We start from the raw sequence: 18,124 nt of genomic DNA, 5'->3' as shown, positions 1-18,124 counted from the left end.
GCTTGAACCCGGGAGGTGGAGGTTGCAGTGAACTGAGATCATGCCTGTAATCCCAGCTACTAGGGAGGCTGAGGCAGGAGAATCACTTGAACGCGGGAGGTGGAGTTTGCGGTGAGCTGAGATCACACCATTTCACTCCAGCCTGTGCAACAAGAGTGAAATTCTGTCTCAAAACAAACAAAAAATTAGCTGGGCATGGTAGTGGGCACCTGTAGTCCCAGCTACTTGGGAGGCTGGGGCAAAGGGATCACTTGAGCCCAGGAATTTAAGGCTGCAGTGAGCTATGATTTTACCTCTGCACTCCAGCCTGGCCAACAGAGAAAGACTCTGTCTCAAAAAAGAGTCTAAATCCAAAATTGTTTTCCAAATAACATAGTAATTTGATGCAATCACAGAAGATCAAGCTAGTTGGGCAATCTTACCTTAAACTCAGAAAACCCCGCTCCCAAACCAGCAAATATGAACCTCCAGCTCTAGATTGTTTGAATTGCCTTTAACCTAGTCCAGGGAAAAAGAACTCACAAGTCTATCTGCCGATTATTTTAACCTAGCTACTATTCCCTCTAGAACAGTAATGGACAAGCAAAGGCATGCATCAATAACATAGGCATGTATCAATCACCAAACTCTTTTCACTAGTTGCTTCAAAATCTATAACTGGTTACTCTAGTATTAGTTTAGTCTAACACGCATTTTTTGAACACCTATTATGTGCCAGACACTATGTTAGGCTTTGAGGATATTCAGATGATAAGACATCGTCTCTGCCCTCAAGAATAAGCAGTATTGTGGAGGGTATACATACATATGTATCTGTACACACACACACACACACACACACACACACACACACGCCTATATACTCTATATCCACATACTTTCAGAGACGGTATAAGGATTCCCTGTGATAAGTGGAAAAACAGAAGTATGCCCAACAGACTACAGAAGCCCTAGGAGAGCAGGACTGACATTGAGGTGGGGAGTGGCATGGTGAGGGATATCAGGGGACATTGGTAGATGAGGTGTGGCCTGAAGTACATCTTAAAAGATAAGTGAAGGTCGGGCATGGTAGCTCTCGCTTCTAATCCCAGCACTTTGGGAGGCAGAGCGGGTGGATCATTTGAGGTCAGGAGTTCGAGACCAGCCTGACCAACATGATGAAACCATGTCTGTACTAAAAATACAAAAAAATTAACAGGGCATGGTAGTGTAAGCCTGTAGTCCCAGCTACTTGGGAGGCTGAGGCAGGAGAATCGCTTGAACCCGGGAGGTGGAGGTTGCAGTGAACTGAGATCATGCCACTGCACTCCAGCCTGGGTGAGAGAGCGAGACTCCGTCTCAAAAAGAAAAGAAAAGAAAAGAAAAAGGTAAGTGAGACATTTGCCAAGTGACAAGTGAAGGGATAGGGTGTGTAGAGCAGAGGTGGGGGAGGGCAGCACAACTGAGCAGTGAGAAGGACAAGCTGTTTGGGGTTTGCTGCTGCTGTAAAGACAGGCCAGGGTCAAATCTCAGAGTACTTTTTTTTTTTTTTTTTTGAGATGGAGTCTTGCTCTGCTGCCCAGGCTGGAGTGCTGTGGCACGATCTTGGCTCACTGCAACCTCTGCCTCCCAGGTTCAAGCGATTCTCCTGCCTCAGCCTCCTGAGTAGCTGGGACTACAGACATGCGCCACCACACCTGGCTAATTTTTGTATTTTTAGTAGAGATGGAGTTTCACCATGTTGGCCAGGCTGGTCTTGAACTCCTGACCTCAAATGATCCATCCTTGGCCTCTCAAAGTGCTGGGATTACTTTTGTTTTTTTCTGAGACAGAGTCTCGCTTCGTCGCCCAGGCTGGAGTGCAGATGGGCGATCTTGGCTCACTGCAACCTCCACCTCCTGGGTTCAAGTGATTCTCACGCCTCCACCTCCCCAGTAGCTGGGATTACAGGAGCACGCCACCACTCTTGGCTAGTTTTTGTATTTTTAGTAGAGGCAGGGTTTCACCATGTTGGCCAGGCTGGTCTTAAACTCTTGACCTCAGGTGATCCACCTGCCTTGGCCTCCCAAAGTGCTGGGATTACAGGCATGAGCCACTGCACCCAGCCTCAGAGACTTCCTTTTTCTTTTTTTTCTTCCAAGAGGGAGTTTTGCTCCTGTCACCCAGCCTGGAGTGCAATGGCATGATCTTGGCTCACTGCAACTTCTTCCTCCCAGGTTCGAGCAATTCTCTGGCCTCAGACTCTCCAGTAGCTAGGATTACAGGTGTGCACCACCACTCTTGGCTAATGTTTGTATTTTTGGTGGAGACAGGGTTTCCCTATGTTGGCCAGGTCTCAAACTCCTGACCTCAGGTGATACGCCTGCTTCAGCCTCCCGAAGTGCTGGAATTACAGGCGTGAGCCACTGCGCCCTGCCTCAGAAGACTTCTTGACTGTATCAGGGAGGTTGAATTTATGTCTCAGTGGAGGAGAGCCTTCGGTTAACAGTAAGTAGTAGAGAGGTCATCAGATTTGTATTTTAAGATAATCCAGCCACCTTCTTGGGCACAAATTTCAGGTGGGGGGACAAGTATATGGCAAGGAAACTGTCCCACCGGGCCAGGTAAGATGAGGAGGATGTGAGTCAGGGCTGTGATGGAGGTAACATTCAAGAAATCAGCAACAACTGGTGATCAACTGAGTGTGAGATGAGGGAGAAGGAGGTCTTCGTGGTTGGTATATACCAGCAAGTGAGATGGAAATTACAGAAAAAGACTTCTGTTTTGGGAAGGTGGGGGAGTGGAGTGCAGAGTGGAAAGAGGATGTGTTCAGTTTTGGATATAATGAGCAGAAGGTAGCTGTCTTCATCCATTTTCCGTTGTTTATATCATAACAATACCTGAAACTGGGTAATTCATAAAGGAAAATAATTTCTTACAGTGATGGGGAATGAGAAGTCGAAGGTCAGGGAGCCGCACCTGGTGAGGGTCTTCTTGCTGATAGGGACTCTGCAGAGTCTTCAGGTAGCACAGAGGATCACATGGTGAGGGGGCTGAGCATGCTAGCTCAGATCTCTCTTTCTCTTTTTATATAGCAATGAGTTCCACTCCCATGATATCTCATTACTCCATCACCCCATTAATTCATGAACGGATTTATCCATTCACCTCATTTTTTTTTTTTTTTTCTGAGACAGAGTCTTGCTTCTTCGCCTGGGCTAGAGTGCAATGGCACGATCTAGGCTCACTGCAACCTCCACTTTCCCAGTTCAAGCAATTCTCCTGCCTCAGCCTCCCAAGTAGCTGGGATTACAGGCACGTGCCAGCACACCCAGATTATTTTTGTATTTTTAGTAGAGACGAGGTTTCACCACGTTGGCCAGGCTAGTCTCGAAATCCTGACCTCAAGTGATCCGCCCACCTTGGCCTCCCAAAGTGCTGGGATTACAGGTGTGAGCCACCGCGCCTGGTCCAAAATACCAACTTTTTTTTTTTTTTTTTTTTTTTTTTGAGACGGAGTCTCGCTCTTTCACCCAGGCTGGAGTGCAGTGGCGCGATCTCGGCTCACTGCCGGCTCCGCCCCCTGGGCTTCACGCCATTCTCCTGCCTCAGCCTCCCGTGTAGCTGGGACTACAGGCGCCTGCCACCTCGCCCGGCTAATTTTTTGTATTTTTAGTAGAGACGGGGTTTCACCGTGTTAGCCAGGATGGTCTCGATCTCCTGACCTTGTGATCCGCCCACCTCGGCCTCCCAAAGTGCTGGGATTACAGGCGTGAGCCACCGCGCCCGGCCCAAAATACCAACTTTTAAGGGAGCAGACAGAGGAAGAAAAGTCCAAGCTGACTTTAGTTGGACACTAAAAGCAAAACATGGTGATAATATTGTCCTTCCATGATGGAATTATTCTTAGAATCACCGCCCTTGATCATTACACTTTTGAAGATCATTTAAATCTACTGTTTTGCAATATTCCCTTGACTAGAAAATTAAATTCTACTTAGCACTATTATCAACCAAACTCAACTCGTATCTGCCCTCTGAAGTCCTGCAGACAAACCTCTGAAGTTTGAAGCCAGCTGATGTGAACCAACTCAGCTCTCTTCTTGGATTAGAGATTCCCAGTTCCTCCAACAGTTTGTCATATGATTTTCAGCCTTCATTTCTAGCAGTCATCTCCTGGACACACTACAATTTGCCCACAAGCATAGCAAGCCATCCTCTGGAAGTATTAGAATATTCGTGCACAAGACACTAGAATTATCACATTTATTGTTTTGGAGACTACACTTTTATTAATGCAGCCTAAAATTAAGTTTATAAGCAGCAACATTAAACTATTAGCTGTTTGAATACATAGCTAAAATGTATTCCTCCTCCCCCAACATAAACATGTAGCCAACTCTTCTCCCCTCAGCCTGTACTTTTCCAATTGATTTTTGTTTAGCCTAATTGTAGGTTTCACATTTCTGCTTTTTTCTTTTACTCATATGAAAACCTCTGGCCCTTTCATCACGGGGCATGAAACGGCCAAGACACCTGATAATAGAAAAAAAAATCACAGACAAACATGTAGCAACCATCAGACCATGGTGAACGTAAAGAATAGACCTTCGAGGCCGGGCGCGGTGGCTCACGCCTGTAATCCCAGCACTTTGGGAGGCCGAGGTGGGCGGATGATGAGGTCAGGAGATCGAGACCACCCTAGCTAGAGACACGGTGAAACCCTGTCTCCACTAAAAATACAAAAAATTAGCCGGGCAAGGTGGCGGGCGCCTGTAGTCCCAGCTACTCGGGAGGCTGAGGCAGGAGAATGGCGTGAACCCCGGGGGGCGGAGCCTGCAGTGAGCCGAGATCACACCACTGCACTCCAGCCTGGGTGACAGTGAGACTCTGTCTCAAAAAAAAAAAAAAAAAAAAAAATAGACCCTCATGAGGCAGGGCGCTGTGGCTCACACCTGCAATCCCAGCACCTTAGGAGGCCGAGGTGGGTGAATCACCTAAGGTCAGGATTTCGAGACTAGCCTGGCCAACATGGTGAAACTCCACCTCTACTAAAAATACAAAAAAATAGCCAGGCATCATGGCACGCGCCTGTAATCCCAGCTACTTGGGAGGCTGAGGCAGGAAAATTGTTTGAACCTGGGAGGCGGAGGTTGCAGTGAGCCAAGATTGCACCATTGCACTCCAGCCTGGGCAACAAAACAGGACTCTGTCTCAAAAAAACAAACAAACAAAAAAACAAAACAACAAAAGAATAGACCCTAATTAAACTCCAGGCCTATGGAGAATATTTTGATCCAGCTACAAGCTTCTGGTTCTATTGTCAATGTCCAAGCTTAATAAGAAAACGGATTAAAGATAGGACATGTTGAGCCATTGCCTATTTTTTCTTGAATTGCTTGCTTATTGATTACAACTGTTTTTCCATTCCCCTCTGAAATCTCTAAATGATGAAAAGTTTGAGTTCCTTCAGTGGCACAGGACAGGGGCTCAGTCAAACCCTGGAATGATTCTCAGTCAAATGTGAAGCAAACAGAAAAATGCTTACACTTAGGAAAGACATGGCATAAAAGTCAACCTCAGAAAGACAGGTAGCATTACCATATGGTACCTCCAGCAGAAAGACAGGTAGCATCGCCATATGGTACCTCCAGCTGAAGGCGGAGGACATGAACTCATAAATGAGGCCATCTGCTCAGTTCTGGGCTTTTCTTCCCCGAAGAGGAAGGCTTGCCATGTCCACTCTTTGTTAAGCCAAGGTATCAGATTGGTTCTCTATAGTTCCCACATCCTTGTGCATCTTCCTACCTGTGACCTATTAATGGACAGGGGCCGTTTCATGCATTTGCCGAAGCCAAAACCTCTTGGGTTTGGGTTCTGGCTCCACAATTTGCTGGGACCTGTGGCCTTCAGGAAACTTGACCTGTCTATAAAATGAAGTTAGTAACAGTATATATCTGAGCTGTGAGCAAAAATCTTAATACTACATATAGATCACTCAGAGCAGAGCCAAGCACATACAATGGACTCAGTAACTGTTAAGATACTATTTCTGCAGTGTTCCTTGGCTCCAACTCATTTCTAACACAGGTAAAGGTCCTCTATTGCTTGTTTGGCTTCCCCAGTATAGATAAATCTGGGCTGAGTGAGTTGTTAGCATGTAGATGGGTGAAGACTTCTTAACAAAATAGTGTTAAGGTTGTAGGCCACATGGTAAAACACAATTTATATGGTCCCACATTTCTATGGATTGGGAAGACAAAGCAATTTCCTCCTGCATACACTTTATTCACACATGCTAAATCTCACTAAACAGATCACACTGTCAGGGAAGATGGCTAAGGAGAAGCTAGGGTTGTCAAGGTAATCCTTGCTTCGGCCCTGTTTTGCAACAAGGTAATAAACAGCCAGAACAGACTGGAGTGAAGCAGTTTAAGGGTGAGGAGAGAATGCAGTGCAGTGCAGGGTGTGGAAGGCAGCTCACAGTCAGGGAGACAGCAGTTCTAGCCAATCAACACTTTATTTTTCAAGTCAACACCTGCACAGATGTTAGTGTCCACTTTCTGACCCTAGCAGGGGGTCCCACTACACTTGGATCACCCAGAGGAGCAGTAAGGAAGCTCCTCATCTCAAGAGAGTGCATGCTCACCAACTCCAGTGCTGGCGCCATGTACTGTGGGATCCCTGCTCTCCTGCATCATGAAAGGCCGGGCTGAATGGGGCAGGGATGCAGTGAAGGTTACACAGACTACAGTGACCTAAGAGTGTAACTCCTGGCCTGACCCACCGCCCCAGGTTTACTCTTTACTTCCCAGACCAGGAGCCTCCCTAAAGCTTGGCCAGTGCCCACGGGATAGGAGGAGCTGGCAAAGGATGGGGTTAAGCTGCTAAGGACAGACACGGCAGGGAAACAAAGCAGAAAGGAACACAAGACGAGAGAAAAATAAAGTGCCTGAACTAAACAACCAAGTGGGACATGAGGGCAGAGCAGCACAGGTCCCTGAGGATAGGAGGAAAAAGAAAGGGCCAGACCACCAGGGCTTGGGGTATAGTGGAATGAAAATAGAGATGAGGCAGGGAGGCAAGCGCAGGCTGTGGGAAGGACTTCCCTAGCCCTGTTCACATCCACTAACCCAAATGGAAAATTATTTACAAATTTAAAACCAATCCTAGGCACAGGTACTACACCATGCCCAGGACAGCAGGCAAGCAGGCAGGCAGAGGGTGGAATGGCTACCATCCGACAGCCAGCTTCCCCACGCACTGCCCCTCCCCAGAGTGGTAGGCAAAGGAGGAAACAGCAACACTCCTAGCCAGGAAGCCCTACTGTGCCTGCAGCTCCTTCCCCAATGGCTCATGGCTCTGCCACGGCCTGAGCTTCTTGGTCTGACTGTACCAGAGAATGCATGTCGGGCCCCAGGGGTGGAGCATCAAGGGGTTTTGGGGATGTCTCTGGCTCCAAGCCCAGCTCTGCATTCAGCTGCTCCAGCTCCCCCTGATCCAGCAACTCAAAGTCCTCAGTGGTGAGTGCCTCTTCTTCCTCAGGGGCAGGCAGGGGCTGGGGTGAGTCCTGGGGAACAGGTGGGAGAATGGAAGGGGAGGGGGCCGGGTCACTTCCAACAAGGCAAAGTGGAGGTGACAGGGTGCCGGGCAGAGCAGTGAGGCCACCACTCACTGTCTTGGGGCTCAGTGTCTCCACTGGTCCTCCAGGGGAGCATTTCTCTCCATCTGGGGGGGACCCTGCCCCATTGAAGTGCGTGTTCACAAAGTGGAGGGGGGATGAGAGCCGCAGCAAGGTTTCCTTAGCTGCCACATCTTCTTCCTCTTCCTCCGAGTCCAGGGCTTGCCTTGACAGGGCTTGAGGACGGCCTAGTAGGTCTTCGGGAGGGGCCAGCTCTCCCTCCTCTCCCTCCCCTAGGTCCCGGCTTAGGGTCTCCTCTGGTTCACTTGGCAGGCTCTGCTGGTCCAAATCTGTGCAGAGAACAAAGAATTAAGAATGGGCCTGCTGCTGCTCTGATTAGCCACAACAGCCAATGAGTTCAAGGATGAGAACTCAAGACATGGAAAGCTGGGCCAAACCTTAGGTGTAAAGGTCTTTTAGGAGCTGAGTAGAATTAGAGTGAGTGGGCCAGAGAGCACAGCAAGTACCCACGGTAGGGAACACAAAGATTGTGGTGGGGAGCAGGGCAGCAAAGGGCTCCCCATACCCTCGGAGACATCAGTCAGCTGCGGAGTTGTGGCCCGGGATACGGAGAAGCCACCACTCTCCAAGATAGAAGCCTCCTCATCTGACAGCTCTGAGTCTGTAATGGCCAAGGCCAGTGCTGTTTTCTTCACATCCACCTGGCAGGAGAACCAGGATGAACACGACATGTGAGGGGATATGAGAACCAATTTATCAGGAGTATCCCCTCTCCCAAAACCTCTGGCTTCCACCTCCTTTGGAGGTGGCAGCTCCAAAGCAGAAAGATTTTTCCTCTGGCTTTCTATTTGAAACCCTTGTCTTCCCTGGACCTCACCACTGGGGAGAAGCCAGCCAGCTCTGCCTCGCTTTCACTCTCTGTCTCTGCCAGTGGCTCATCACCTCCTGGGGGTGCATTCTTCCCCTGACGCTCTAGAAAAGCAAGAGTAGTAGAGCAATGACCAAGCATGAATGATGGGAGGGGAGACAAACACAGCTAAAGAACTGGAGAAGATCTCAATTCCAGGGCATCTCACGAACCCCAACCCAAGGCCCTCCCACCCTTTCACCCTCCTGGATTAGGGCAGCCCCTTACTCCTCTTGTCGTGTTTGTGATGCAGGGCATTGGCTTCTGCCTTCATGCTGTAGTCCAGCTGCATGAGCAGGGGCTCCAGGCGAGTGTACATCCTCTGGATCAGCTCATGATAAACCACCAGGGGCCACAGCAGTATACTCAACACTATGGGTTAAGAACGTCAACTAAGAGCTCCCTACGCCAATTTCCTAAGAGCCCCCATTCCACTGGTCCCTAAGCTGAAGTGCTGAAGGTAGGCAAGGTCCTTTCCCAAGGCTGTGCCAACCTCTTCTTGCCGTATCCACTGCCCTCCTCCCCAGGTAAGTCTTCCACAGTTACTAATACTAAAGCATCCCTGGAGATCTCCACAAATCAGAAACTGAGCAGAGAGAGCAGTCTTCCCTCTGGGTCAGTCCAAGGAAAGAAGAAAGGAGAGGGCTTTAAATAGGGCAAGGACCGACCCTACTCACAGACAATGTAGGAAATCATAATCCCTGGAACATAGTGTCCCAGCACAGCCAACACAGCACAGCCAGAGCAGACTCGAACGCAGAACTGCAGAGAAGAGCACAAGTCTAAGAACAGCACGCTGAGATATGCACCCCACTCAGCTGGGTAAGAAACTACTGCTCAGCTGGTAGAAGGATGGTATGTACTCAAGGAATGGGGTGGTCCAGTTTGGTTAAGAGGATGCTCAAGACCACCAATTCAGGAAGCTGGCAATAGATAATGCCCACCACCTGTAATTCACACTGGTCTGCCTTGGCAGGAGAAAGTGCCAGGCTATCAAAAGCTGATTTCCTGAGGTGAGACTGCCTCCTGCACCAGGGACTAGCTGTGAATGTTGCCTCAAGAAGGCGCCCAGGCCTCTTCTTTCAGGGTCTCCAAGCAGGGAGTTTATATCACTCTACTCCCATCCCATCCCCTTCAGTGTAGTGAATGATGTAGGGGAGGTTACCTGAGCTGGATTCTGCCTCTTGTACTGCAGCAGCTCCTGCAGGTGAATCTGGAAGGTGAGCCAGCTCTCAGCCAGGTATCTGCACAACTCGGGCACACTCAGCAGGTGCGGCCGGGCGCCTGACCCCGCACCCTCACTGGGGAGACATGACATGACCCCTGGAGGCCTCAGATACCTAGACACTTAAATCCCTCTGAGAATGCCAACGATATCTTTAGTCTAAAAAAGCAAATGACCCCACCTCCCAAAAGGAGGCTGTCCTGGTCTTAGGAAGCAAAGCCAGAAGGACGCAACCCTCTGCCCTAAAAGGAGCAGGCACACAAACACCTACACAGGAGCCTAGGACCATGAAAAACCCATGGCTTGTTACCAGTTCATTCACAATGCTGGGGCACTGCCCTGCTCCATGGTGACACCAGCACCGGCAAGCGGGACAGGATGTGGGCATTTGTCTTCAAGAGGTGGCCTGTACTCACCTGTCAGAGTGTGGCTCTTCTGGGGATGATGCTAGAAAGAGAGGGGCAAATCACTGAGTGGTAGGGGCCCTGGGAGACACTCCCCAAGGCAGAAATAGTTGTCCCTCTTCTGCAGCCCCAGAGCACTTTCTTCAGATGCCAATGGGGGAGCTGTTACTTGTTTTTGTTTGCGTCTGTCTCCTTCTTTAGACATTACCCTTCTCCAACATAAGAACTACATTTTACTCATGCTTATCTCCCAAGCAACTCACACACAGCCTGTCACCTACTAAGTAAATTATATGGAGAACAAGAAAAACAACATTGACGTTCTATTTATAAGGCTTATATGTGAAGTACTATCATAAGCATAACATGTGTACTAACTCATTAATCCTCTCCTCACCTCTCTATGCAGTTCTATCATCTCTGTTTTACAGATAACGAAATTGAGGCAAACAGAAATTGAGCTACTTTTACAAGGTCACAGACATGGTAAGTGGCAGAACAGGGAATGGAACCCAGGCAATATGGCTGCAGACTTCACCATCTTAACCACTGCACCTACAGTAGTATTAGTTTGCGAAAGGGGCAATTCTCATTTTAGGGAATTCCGTACAAAAAGGAAGTGGGCTATGCCTGGGAGGCAGGTGGCCTGCTGTACGTTCCCCTCGCCACTTAACCACACCCAGCGGAATCAGGCACCAAGCAAGTGCCCAATGGGTGCTTACTGAATGAAGAAACACTCACCTGAAACGTCAGGGAGAAAGCGAGGCTGCCAGAGATCCAGCAGAAAATAGGCCAAAAGTGAGACGCTGAGTAGGAAGAAGGGCCGGAGGGACGAGGAAGACAGCAACCTTAGGGAGAGACAGGCACCTCAGCAGTGAGTGGGTGAGACAGGCTCACGCATCCATCTCAGAAGGTGGAAAGGCGCCTACTGATCGGGCAATGGCACCTCCAGGCCTAACTCGCGACTCACGACTCAGAGATAGAAAAAATGGGCAATTTAAGCGGATGTCAGCCTGCAAAAACTGGGGATGGGTCATGCCCCCAGGCCAAGTGATAACCCAGAAAGGGGAATGGTGCTCTCGACCCCTCCCTCCCCCGCTCATCCCGGCCCCGCCCCCTCCTCCGCGGCGGTTACCAGAAGAGGCCGTTGAGCGCGGCAGCCGTGACCAGGCTGTGCAGCGGCTTCTCCCACACCAGCAACCGCTGCGCCGTCGCCAGCACCGCCTCCCAGCCGCGGAGCCGCAGCCACAGCGTCGTGGCCAGGCGTCCCACCGCCTCGGCCGTGGCCGCCTCCTCCTCTGCCTCACTGGTGGCCTCACTCATGCCTAGGCTCAGACCCAGACCCAGGCCCAGGCTCAGGCCCATCCCCGGCCCCCCACCCGCGCCGGTGTTACCCCCGCCACCGCCGCTCGCCATAGCCCCGCCGCAGCCGCCGCCCGAGCCCGCGAGGAGCCAGGGCTGCGCGGCCGCCGCTGGGGGCGCGTCAGGCGGAAGGGGGCGCCGCGGAGGACAGCAGAGGCTAGGGACGGGCGTCACGTGACGGCGGAGCGCTGAGCCCGTCACGTGACGCGGCCTCGCCGCCCGCATAGGGCGGCCCGCGCATGCGCGCCGGCGGCTGCCGCTGACCCTCCGCCTACACAGCTTCGTTTTCTGGTTGCCGAAGTCACCTGGGGTCCGAGTCCGGGTCCCGGTCCAGGCAGTCCAGCTCGTTTTCTTATTGCACAGTGGGCAGGGCGGCTAGGGAGTGTGGTGCTGCCCCGGTATCCCTGTGTGGGGCAGGAAGTGGGCTTCCAGATTCCCAGTATCCCCGTAGGATCCGCTTCTGCTCGCTCAGGAAGGGCGGTGGCCGTCTCATTACTCAACCCTCAACGCACTGGTCCTCCCAGTTCCCTCCCCTCAGTGGGTAAACAAACACACCAGCGCGTGACTCGACAGACTCGAAAACAACATCTCAGAAAAGTTTTCTTTCCTATCTCCTTAAACTTTCCCACTTCCACATATTGGAGCTTCTTCCCACCTCGGCCTACTCAAGCATGAGATCGGAGGCGGGGGGTGGGTTTCAAAACAAAACCTTGGGTAGACGCAGTTTACTTTTGGGTGGACGTGTTGACACGTTTTGAGGCCTTACATTCGCTTAAGATCACAGAATTTCCGCAGTAGCCTTAGGTTTAAAAGTTCAAATTACACTTAAAAAAAACCCCTGAGTTTCTCTTCCTTTTCATAGTTCACCCACTGCTAAATTTCTTGTGTGTCCTTTCAGACGCTTTTCATATGCATTGCTGAGTATGTATAATCTCTCCTTCTAAAAAGCAACTGGGTACAACTTCCTGTTGTGCGTTTCGTCTTATTCACATTAACTTCTCCATTGCTACGCCTGGCTTGTTCATCCTCAGTGCGGCGTGGTCCCCTAGGAATTGTCCCCATTTCTCAGACAGGGGCGCCTGGGGCTTGGCCACGTTCCGTGAGACCAGGAGTTCGAGTCCGTCTCCTGCCCGCGGGTCGGGGCGGGAGGCTGGGCTAGACGGGCGGCAGGAAGTACCAGGCTCTGACTTGCGGGTGGCATCCCCGCGGCTTGTAAACGCCGGGTGGACGCGGCACAGGCGGAGCACGCGCCTCGCAGTCGCGTCTCTTTTCTGCTCCGCGAGGTGAGCGCCGCACGGACGCTCCACACCTCACTTCCCGGGCCTAGGGCCCCGCGTGCCGCGCCAAGCGCGGGGCGGAACAGGAAGAGGCGCCCGCCAGCCCGGGCCCCGCCTTCCGCCGCCGGTGGGAGGGAGCTGCCAGGGCGAGGGCGAGGGCGAGGGCGAGGGCGGCGGCCCGCCCCGGGGAGGCAGGCGGGCAGGTGGACAGGCGGGCAAAGAGAGCTCTGCCAGCCCCCTACAACTCGTTTCTTTCCGTTCACCTTCGCAGGGCGGCGACTGGCGGCGCGATGGACCTGACCGGGCTCCTGCTGGACGAAGAAGGCAGCTTCTCCCTCGCCGGCTTCCAGGACTTCACCGTGAGTGGGCGGCCCGCCCCCTCCCCAGCCTCCCGGCGCGCCCCTCCGGGCCTGAGCGGCGCTGCGAGCTCGCCTGACTGCTGTGCCGGGACTGGGCGGCAGCTGCTCGAGCAGTGCTTCCTTGAGGCCGCGGCCGCTTGAGCCGGGAGGGAGAGCCGCGGAGTATAGGAATGGGGGTAGAGGTGGCCACACGAGGGCCCTTCTCGGAGTACTTCTCCCGGGGAGCCCTCGATGGGGGTGGGGGCATTCCTGCCTCTATGGACCAGGCTGCCATTGGCAAGCGATTCACAGAACGCGGGTCTGGGTAAGGCACGGGCCCCCTAGCAGCAAGGCCGGCCTGTCCGCCGCCCCGCCTTCCAGCCCAGAGCCAGGATCTGCGTTATACCTTTCCCTGCCCTTCACCCTCCGCTGCCCCTGTCCTGTTTCAGTTCCTCCCAGGACACCAGAAGCTGAGTGCCCGGATCCGAAGGAGGCTGTACTATGGCTGGGACTGGGAAGCCGACTGTAGCCTGGAGGAGCTCTCCAGCCCGGTGGCAGGTTAGGCAGTGTTGTGTGACTGGACAAGTGAGAAGCATGAAAATGGGATTGTCATCAGCCACTAAAATGACTAGAGGTTTGCCCCGTGGCTGCACTGTCTTCTTCATTGCTAGCTTGTTGGTACTTGGTTCAAGAGGGCAGTTTGCATTTCCCATTCTTTTAGCCCAAATGAATAAAAAACATTGCTGCCACGTATATCGATACAAATCACTCTTGATTTATATATTGAAAAGTTAATTTTCCAAGGATATCCATCATATGTTCCCCAAATAAACAAGGCACGTTTATGCCACAGATGAACAGCAGTGACAGACAAATCTGGATAGTTTGACGTGACAGGGCAATAAGCTTTCCTGTTAGAGTGAGCTGAAATTCAAACTTGGAATGGACTTTTTGTCTCAGTGTGGGAGAATTTGATCTCTATTTTGTTACTATGGCCCTGTCCCCAAGGCCTCAGAAAATACAGATCTGGGTCTTCTGCTAGCAGTGGGGACTGGTGTGTTGGGTGTGGGTGCTTGTTTGCTCACTCAGCCTTCCTTCTGTCCCTTGCAGACATTGCTGTGGAACTGCTCCAGAAGGCAGCCCCCAGCCCTATTCGCCGACTCCAGAAGAAATACGTAGCTCATGTGTCCCGGTGAGCCTGGAAATGAGGATAGGATGAGAGTGTTTGGGCCCTAGAGAAAGGGGAATCGTTTTTTCTTTCTTTTCTTTCTTTTTTTTTTTTTTTGAGACAGTCTCGCTCTGTCACCCAGGCTGGAGTGCAGTGGCACAATCTTGGCTCACTGCAACCTCCGCTTCCTGGGTTCCAGTGATTCTTGTGCCTCAGTCTCCCCAGTAGCTGGGACTACAGGCACACGCCACCGCCCCTGTCCAATTTTTGTATTTTTAGTAAAGACGGGGTTTCACCATGTTAGCCAGTCTGGTGTCAAACTCCTGGTGTCAGTCCACCCACTTTGGTCTTCCAAAGTGCTGGGATTACAGACATGAGCCACCGTGCCCAGCCAGGAATAGTTTTTTTCCAAAGATAAGAGGTAAAGACAGGAGCAAGCATCATAAGACTTGCAAGAGCTGAAGGACCCTTGGGTTTAATTAGTGATCCTTTCTACCACCCAGGGAGGCATGCATCTCCCCATGTGCTATGATGCTGGCTCTGGTGTACATTGAACGGCTCCGGCACCGAAACCCAGACTACCTGCAGCATGTGTCATCCTCTGACTTGTTCCTGATCTCCATGGTAAGACACCCCCTCCCCGTCTCCCTAAAGAGCCAAGAGCCTGCTATGAGCTCTGCTCCACTACTTCTGGTTCCTCTGCAGATGGTGGCCAGTAAGTACCTCTATGATGAAGGGGAGGAGGAGGAGGTCTTCAATGACGAATGGGGAACTGCTGGGGGTGTGGCCGTGTCCACTCTCAATGCCTTGGAGAGGGGCTTCCTGAGTGCCATGGTGAGCAGCTGTTCTCTCTCTTGCTCAGTTTCCCTGGCCCATCTTTAACTGTCCTTTAGTCCTTTGTTCTCTCTCAGTCTTCTGTTGGTTCATCATTTCTCTTCCTGTCCTCGTGCCTTTGTGTTAGTGTCTTCCTTTCCTATCTCTTCAGTACTAACCACGGTTTTTGGAGATTCGTAGAGCAGAGCAGTGAGGCCAGGAGTGGAACATTTCCTCGCCTCCTCTATTCCTCCAGGGCCCCACAGGGTACACTCTGAGTCAGAGTTTATCCTATTGGGTTCTGAGTATTTGTGTCCATACTTTCTCTGCCCCTAGACGTTTAGCTCCCTGTGGACACAGACCATTCTCAGGGTCATTTTCTCCCCTCTTGCTTAGTGGAGAGTATAATGTGAAACCAGGCAGGTGGTGATTCAATGAGTTAATGTGTAAAAACTTTTGAGACAGTATCTGGCACATGGTAAGTGCCAAATATGCATTAGCCATAGGGGCGGTTGTAGTTGCTGCTGTGGCTCTTATTATTAAATGACTGTGGCTCATCCAAGTCTGGTTTGATGTCCTCTCTTCTTACTTACAGGATTGGCATCTCTACACTGACCCTCGGGAGATCTTTGAGGTGCTGAGCTGGTTGGAGAGCTGGTAGGTTCTCAGAGTTGGGAAGAAGAGCTCGAGGGATTTGGGGGCTGAGGCCTCAACCATAGGAGCTGGAGATGAGAGTCTGTGTAACTGCGGGAGGGAGGAGACAAGAAAGAGAATTGCCCAGATAGTGGTTCCCAGACCTGTCTGTCCTCTTCTTCATCACCTTTGGGAAGGTGAGAAGCAGCTTATTTAAAATACATGTATTGGGCGGGTATGGTAGTTATGTCTATAATCCTAGCACTCTGGAAGGGCGAGGCTGGAGGATTGCTTGAGTCTAGGAGTTCAAGACAGCCTGGGCAATATAGCAAGATGCCTGACCCTACCAGAAAAAAATACTAGCCAGATGCAGTGGTGTACACCCATAATCCCAGCTACTCAGGAGGCTGAGGCGAGAGGATCATTTGAGTCCAGGATGTTGAGTCTGCAGTGAGCTATGATTGCACTACCGCACTCCAGCCTGGGAGACAGCAAGATCCTGTCTTAACAAAATAAATAAATAGAAATAAATAAAATATAGGTCTTGGTCTCACCCTTAGTTTCTAGATCAGCAGATAGCCTAGGAATCTGGGTTTAACAAGCTTCCCAGTGTTTCCTGGTGGGTCCTGAGTGGTATGAGGGTGCCACTGGACTGGCTGCAGGAGAGTTGCATACTCTGTCATTTCTCCACTTCCCCCAGTGTGGCTGAGCAGCAGGGACGGCGGCGAGGCTGGTACACCTACACAGACCTGTGTGTGCTGCTGGAGCAGCCGACCTGGCAGTTGGCCCTGGGCTCCCTCTGCCAGCGGCTGGTAAAGGTGAGGAGGGGCTCAGAATGATAGGGAGCTTGAGCAGGCCGGTGTGTAGGGTGGGACGGTGTGAAGTGATTGCTGAAAGGCCCAGGAGATGGGGTTGGGAATAGATGGGCAGAGTGGGGTGTAAATGGCTATAGAGACCTCCAACTGGAACACAAGTTTCTAGAGATAAGGGGTGAATGTGTTAAAGACAGAATCCTTCTTTCTTACCTCCTCTCCTGCAGCTGTCCTGCCTGTTAGCTGTGGCATATGTGAGCAGTGTGGCCCTGGCTGTGGCATCGGTGGCCGTAATACATCAGTCCTTGGGGCTGTCCTGCGCCCCTACACCTGGGCCGCCTGACCTTGGACTGACCTCCCGTTGCCTCCTGGAGCCCTGCATACCTTCTGTGCCACAATGCCTGCCGTCTCCCGCTAATGTCTCCAGCTGCCTGGAAGGCAGCATAGGGCTGCGGTCACTCTGGGGCAGTCTTCTGGCCTCACTAACTCCTCCACCATTGCCTCCCCCAGACCCCCCTGCCCCTCCCACTCTTCTTCATAACTGCCACCTTTGCCAGAAGCTCCAGAGAGACTCCCCAACCTGCCATGCCTGCCACCGCCTCAACCATACAGTCCCCACTGTGCTGTCCAGCCCCTGGTACCATACCTATGGCCTGGCTCCCCGCTGGCCTTGGAGCCCGGTGCCCCCTTCACTTCCTCAGCCTCAGCAGTGTTCCCTTTTCAGTGTCATGGAGCTGGCTCGCCTCAAGTCTTTCATTTTTCCAGGCTAGGTAGGGCTGCGAGGAATGCATTAAGAGGGTTTGGGAGTTTCTGAGAACCTGGAGGAGCAAAGCTTGATTTAGATCCTGTCTGCCTCTTTGGGTCCTTGGCAGGTCCCCTGTCCTCCTGGGTAGGAGCTTATGGGGTGGTGGGGCAGCAGGACTGAAGGTCATTCACTCCTAGATCTCAGTGGCTGGCTGCTTGGCCAGGACAGTGATGCCACCAGGGAGAACTTCCGCTTGGTGACCAGGGACATGTCCCAGATGGACGTAGGAGAGGCCCCTCTCTGCCTCCCTGGGATTTTCTTGACTTTTACTTTTGATTTCCCTAGGATGGAAGAGTATAGGTGGGAGATAAGGGAAGTGGGGTGAGAGGAGAAAGGAAATGTTGGCATGGGCCTGTGTGATGTCCCTGAGGCAGAAGAGCCAGGGACTGATGGGGTCAGGTGGGAGCTGCTGGGTAAGGCAGGGAACCCTCTTCACTCCCATTCCTTAGCTTTAGTCTAATGGAGCCAAGGACTGCTGGGACCTTCAACCCTGACCTTTTGTCTTCCAGTCTTCTCTTAATGTCCTGCTCCTAGGTTTCCCTCTCTTCTGGTTCTTCTCCCGGGTATTCTCTTCCCAGGCCTCTCTGGCCACTGCTTTGTATCAGGGTTTTTCATGCTTTTGTAGAACTGAGGTTTCAATAAACAGTTTCAGTTGCATGGCCTGGACTTTTCCTTCTGCGGCAGCCCTTCAAGTTTTTTCTTCCCTGTATCTGCCTTCCAAGCCTCCCTGCTTCCTGATCCTGTCATCTCACAAACCGTTTTCTCAGCCTCATCTCAGGA

The 18,124-nt window shown here is 51.7% G+C and overlaps 2 protein-coding genes across 8 annotated transcripts; one reads left to right on the top strand and one right to left on the bottom strand.

The window, feature by feature from the left end:
* Nucleotides 1-6,459: 6,459 nt before the first annotated feature.
* Nucleotides 6,460-11,723, bottom strand: RETREG2 (reticulophagy regulator family member 2). Of its 5 annotated transcripts, XM_063645712.1 has the most exons (11): nt 11,272-11,672; nt 10,878-10,984; nt 10,149-10,179; nt 9,673-9,808; nt 9,185-9,269; nt 8,736-8,879; nt 8,478-8,572; nt 8,166-8,301; nt 7,634-7,929; nt 7,355-7,528; nt 6,460-6,670 (listed from the first exon to the last, which is right to left on the bottom strand). In XM_063645712.1, the coding sequence occupies exons 1-11, from the start codon at nt 11,550-11,552 to the stop codon at nt 6,656-6,658; spliced, it is 1,500 nt and encodes a 499-aa protein (XP_063501782.1). In that variant the 5' UTR covers nt 11,553-11,672; the 3' UTR covers nt 6,460-6,655. The 5 variants fall into 5 exon arrangements, with proteins under 5 accessions (XP_063501782.1, XP_055146667.1, XP_055146668.1 ...); XM_055290692.2 differs by having other exon boundaries at nt 7,355-7,929; XM_055290693.2 differs by having other exon boundaries at nt 6,460-7,528.
* CNPPD1 (cyclin Pas1/PHO80 domain containing 1) lies at nt 11,722-18,001 on the top strand. Of its 3 annotated transcripts, none has more exons than XM_055290695.2 (9): nt 11,722-12,188; nt 13,047-13,134; nt 13,563-13,671; nt 14,224-14,305; nt 14,785-14,905; nt 14,987-15,115; nt 15,690-15,751; nt 16,428-16,545; nt 16,767-18,001. In XM_055290695.2, exons 2-9 carry the CDS (start codon nt 13,066-13,068, stop codon nt 17,307-17,309), a joined length of 1,233 nt encoding a protein of 410 aa, XP_055146670.1. In that variant the 5' UTR covers nt 11,722-12,188; nt 13,047-13,065; the 3' UTR covers nt 17,310-18,001. The 3 variants fall into 3 exon arrangements, with proteins under 3 accessions (XP_055146670.1, XP_055146669.1, XP_063501785.1); XM_055290694.2 differs by lacking the exon at nt 11,722-12,188 and adding an exon at nt 12,684-12,781; XM_063645715.1 differs by lacking the exon at nt 11,722-12,188 and adding an exon at nt 12,839-12,902.
* The last annotated feature ends 123 nt before the right edge of the window (nt 18,002-18,124 follow it).

This window comes from Symphalangus syndactylus, chromosome 8 (genome assembly GCF_028878055.3).
Source record: "Symphalangus syndactylus isolate Jambi chromosome 8, NHGRI_mSymSyn1-v2.1_pri, whole genome shotgun sequence".
In the NCBI taxonomy this organism is placed as follows: domain Eukaryota; kingdom Metazoa; phylum Chordata; class Mammalia; order Primates; family Hylobatidae; genus Symphalangus; species Symphalangus syndactylus.
This window is presented reverse-complemented; position numbering and strand designations above follow the sequence as displayed.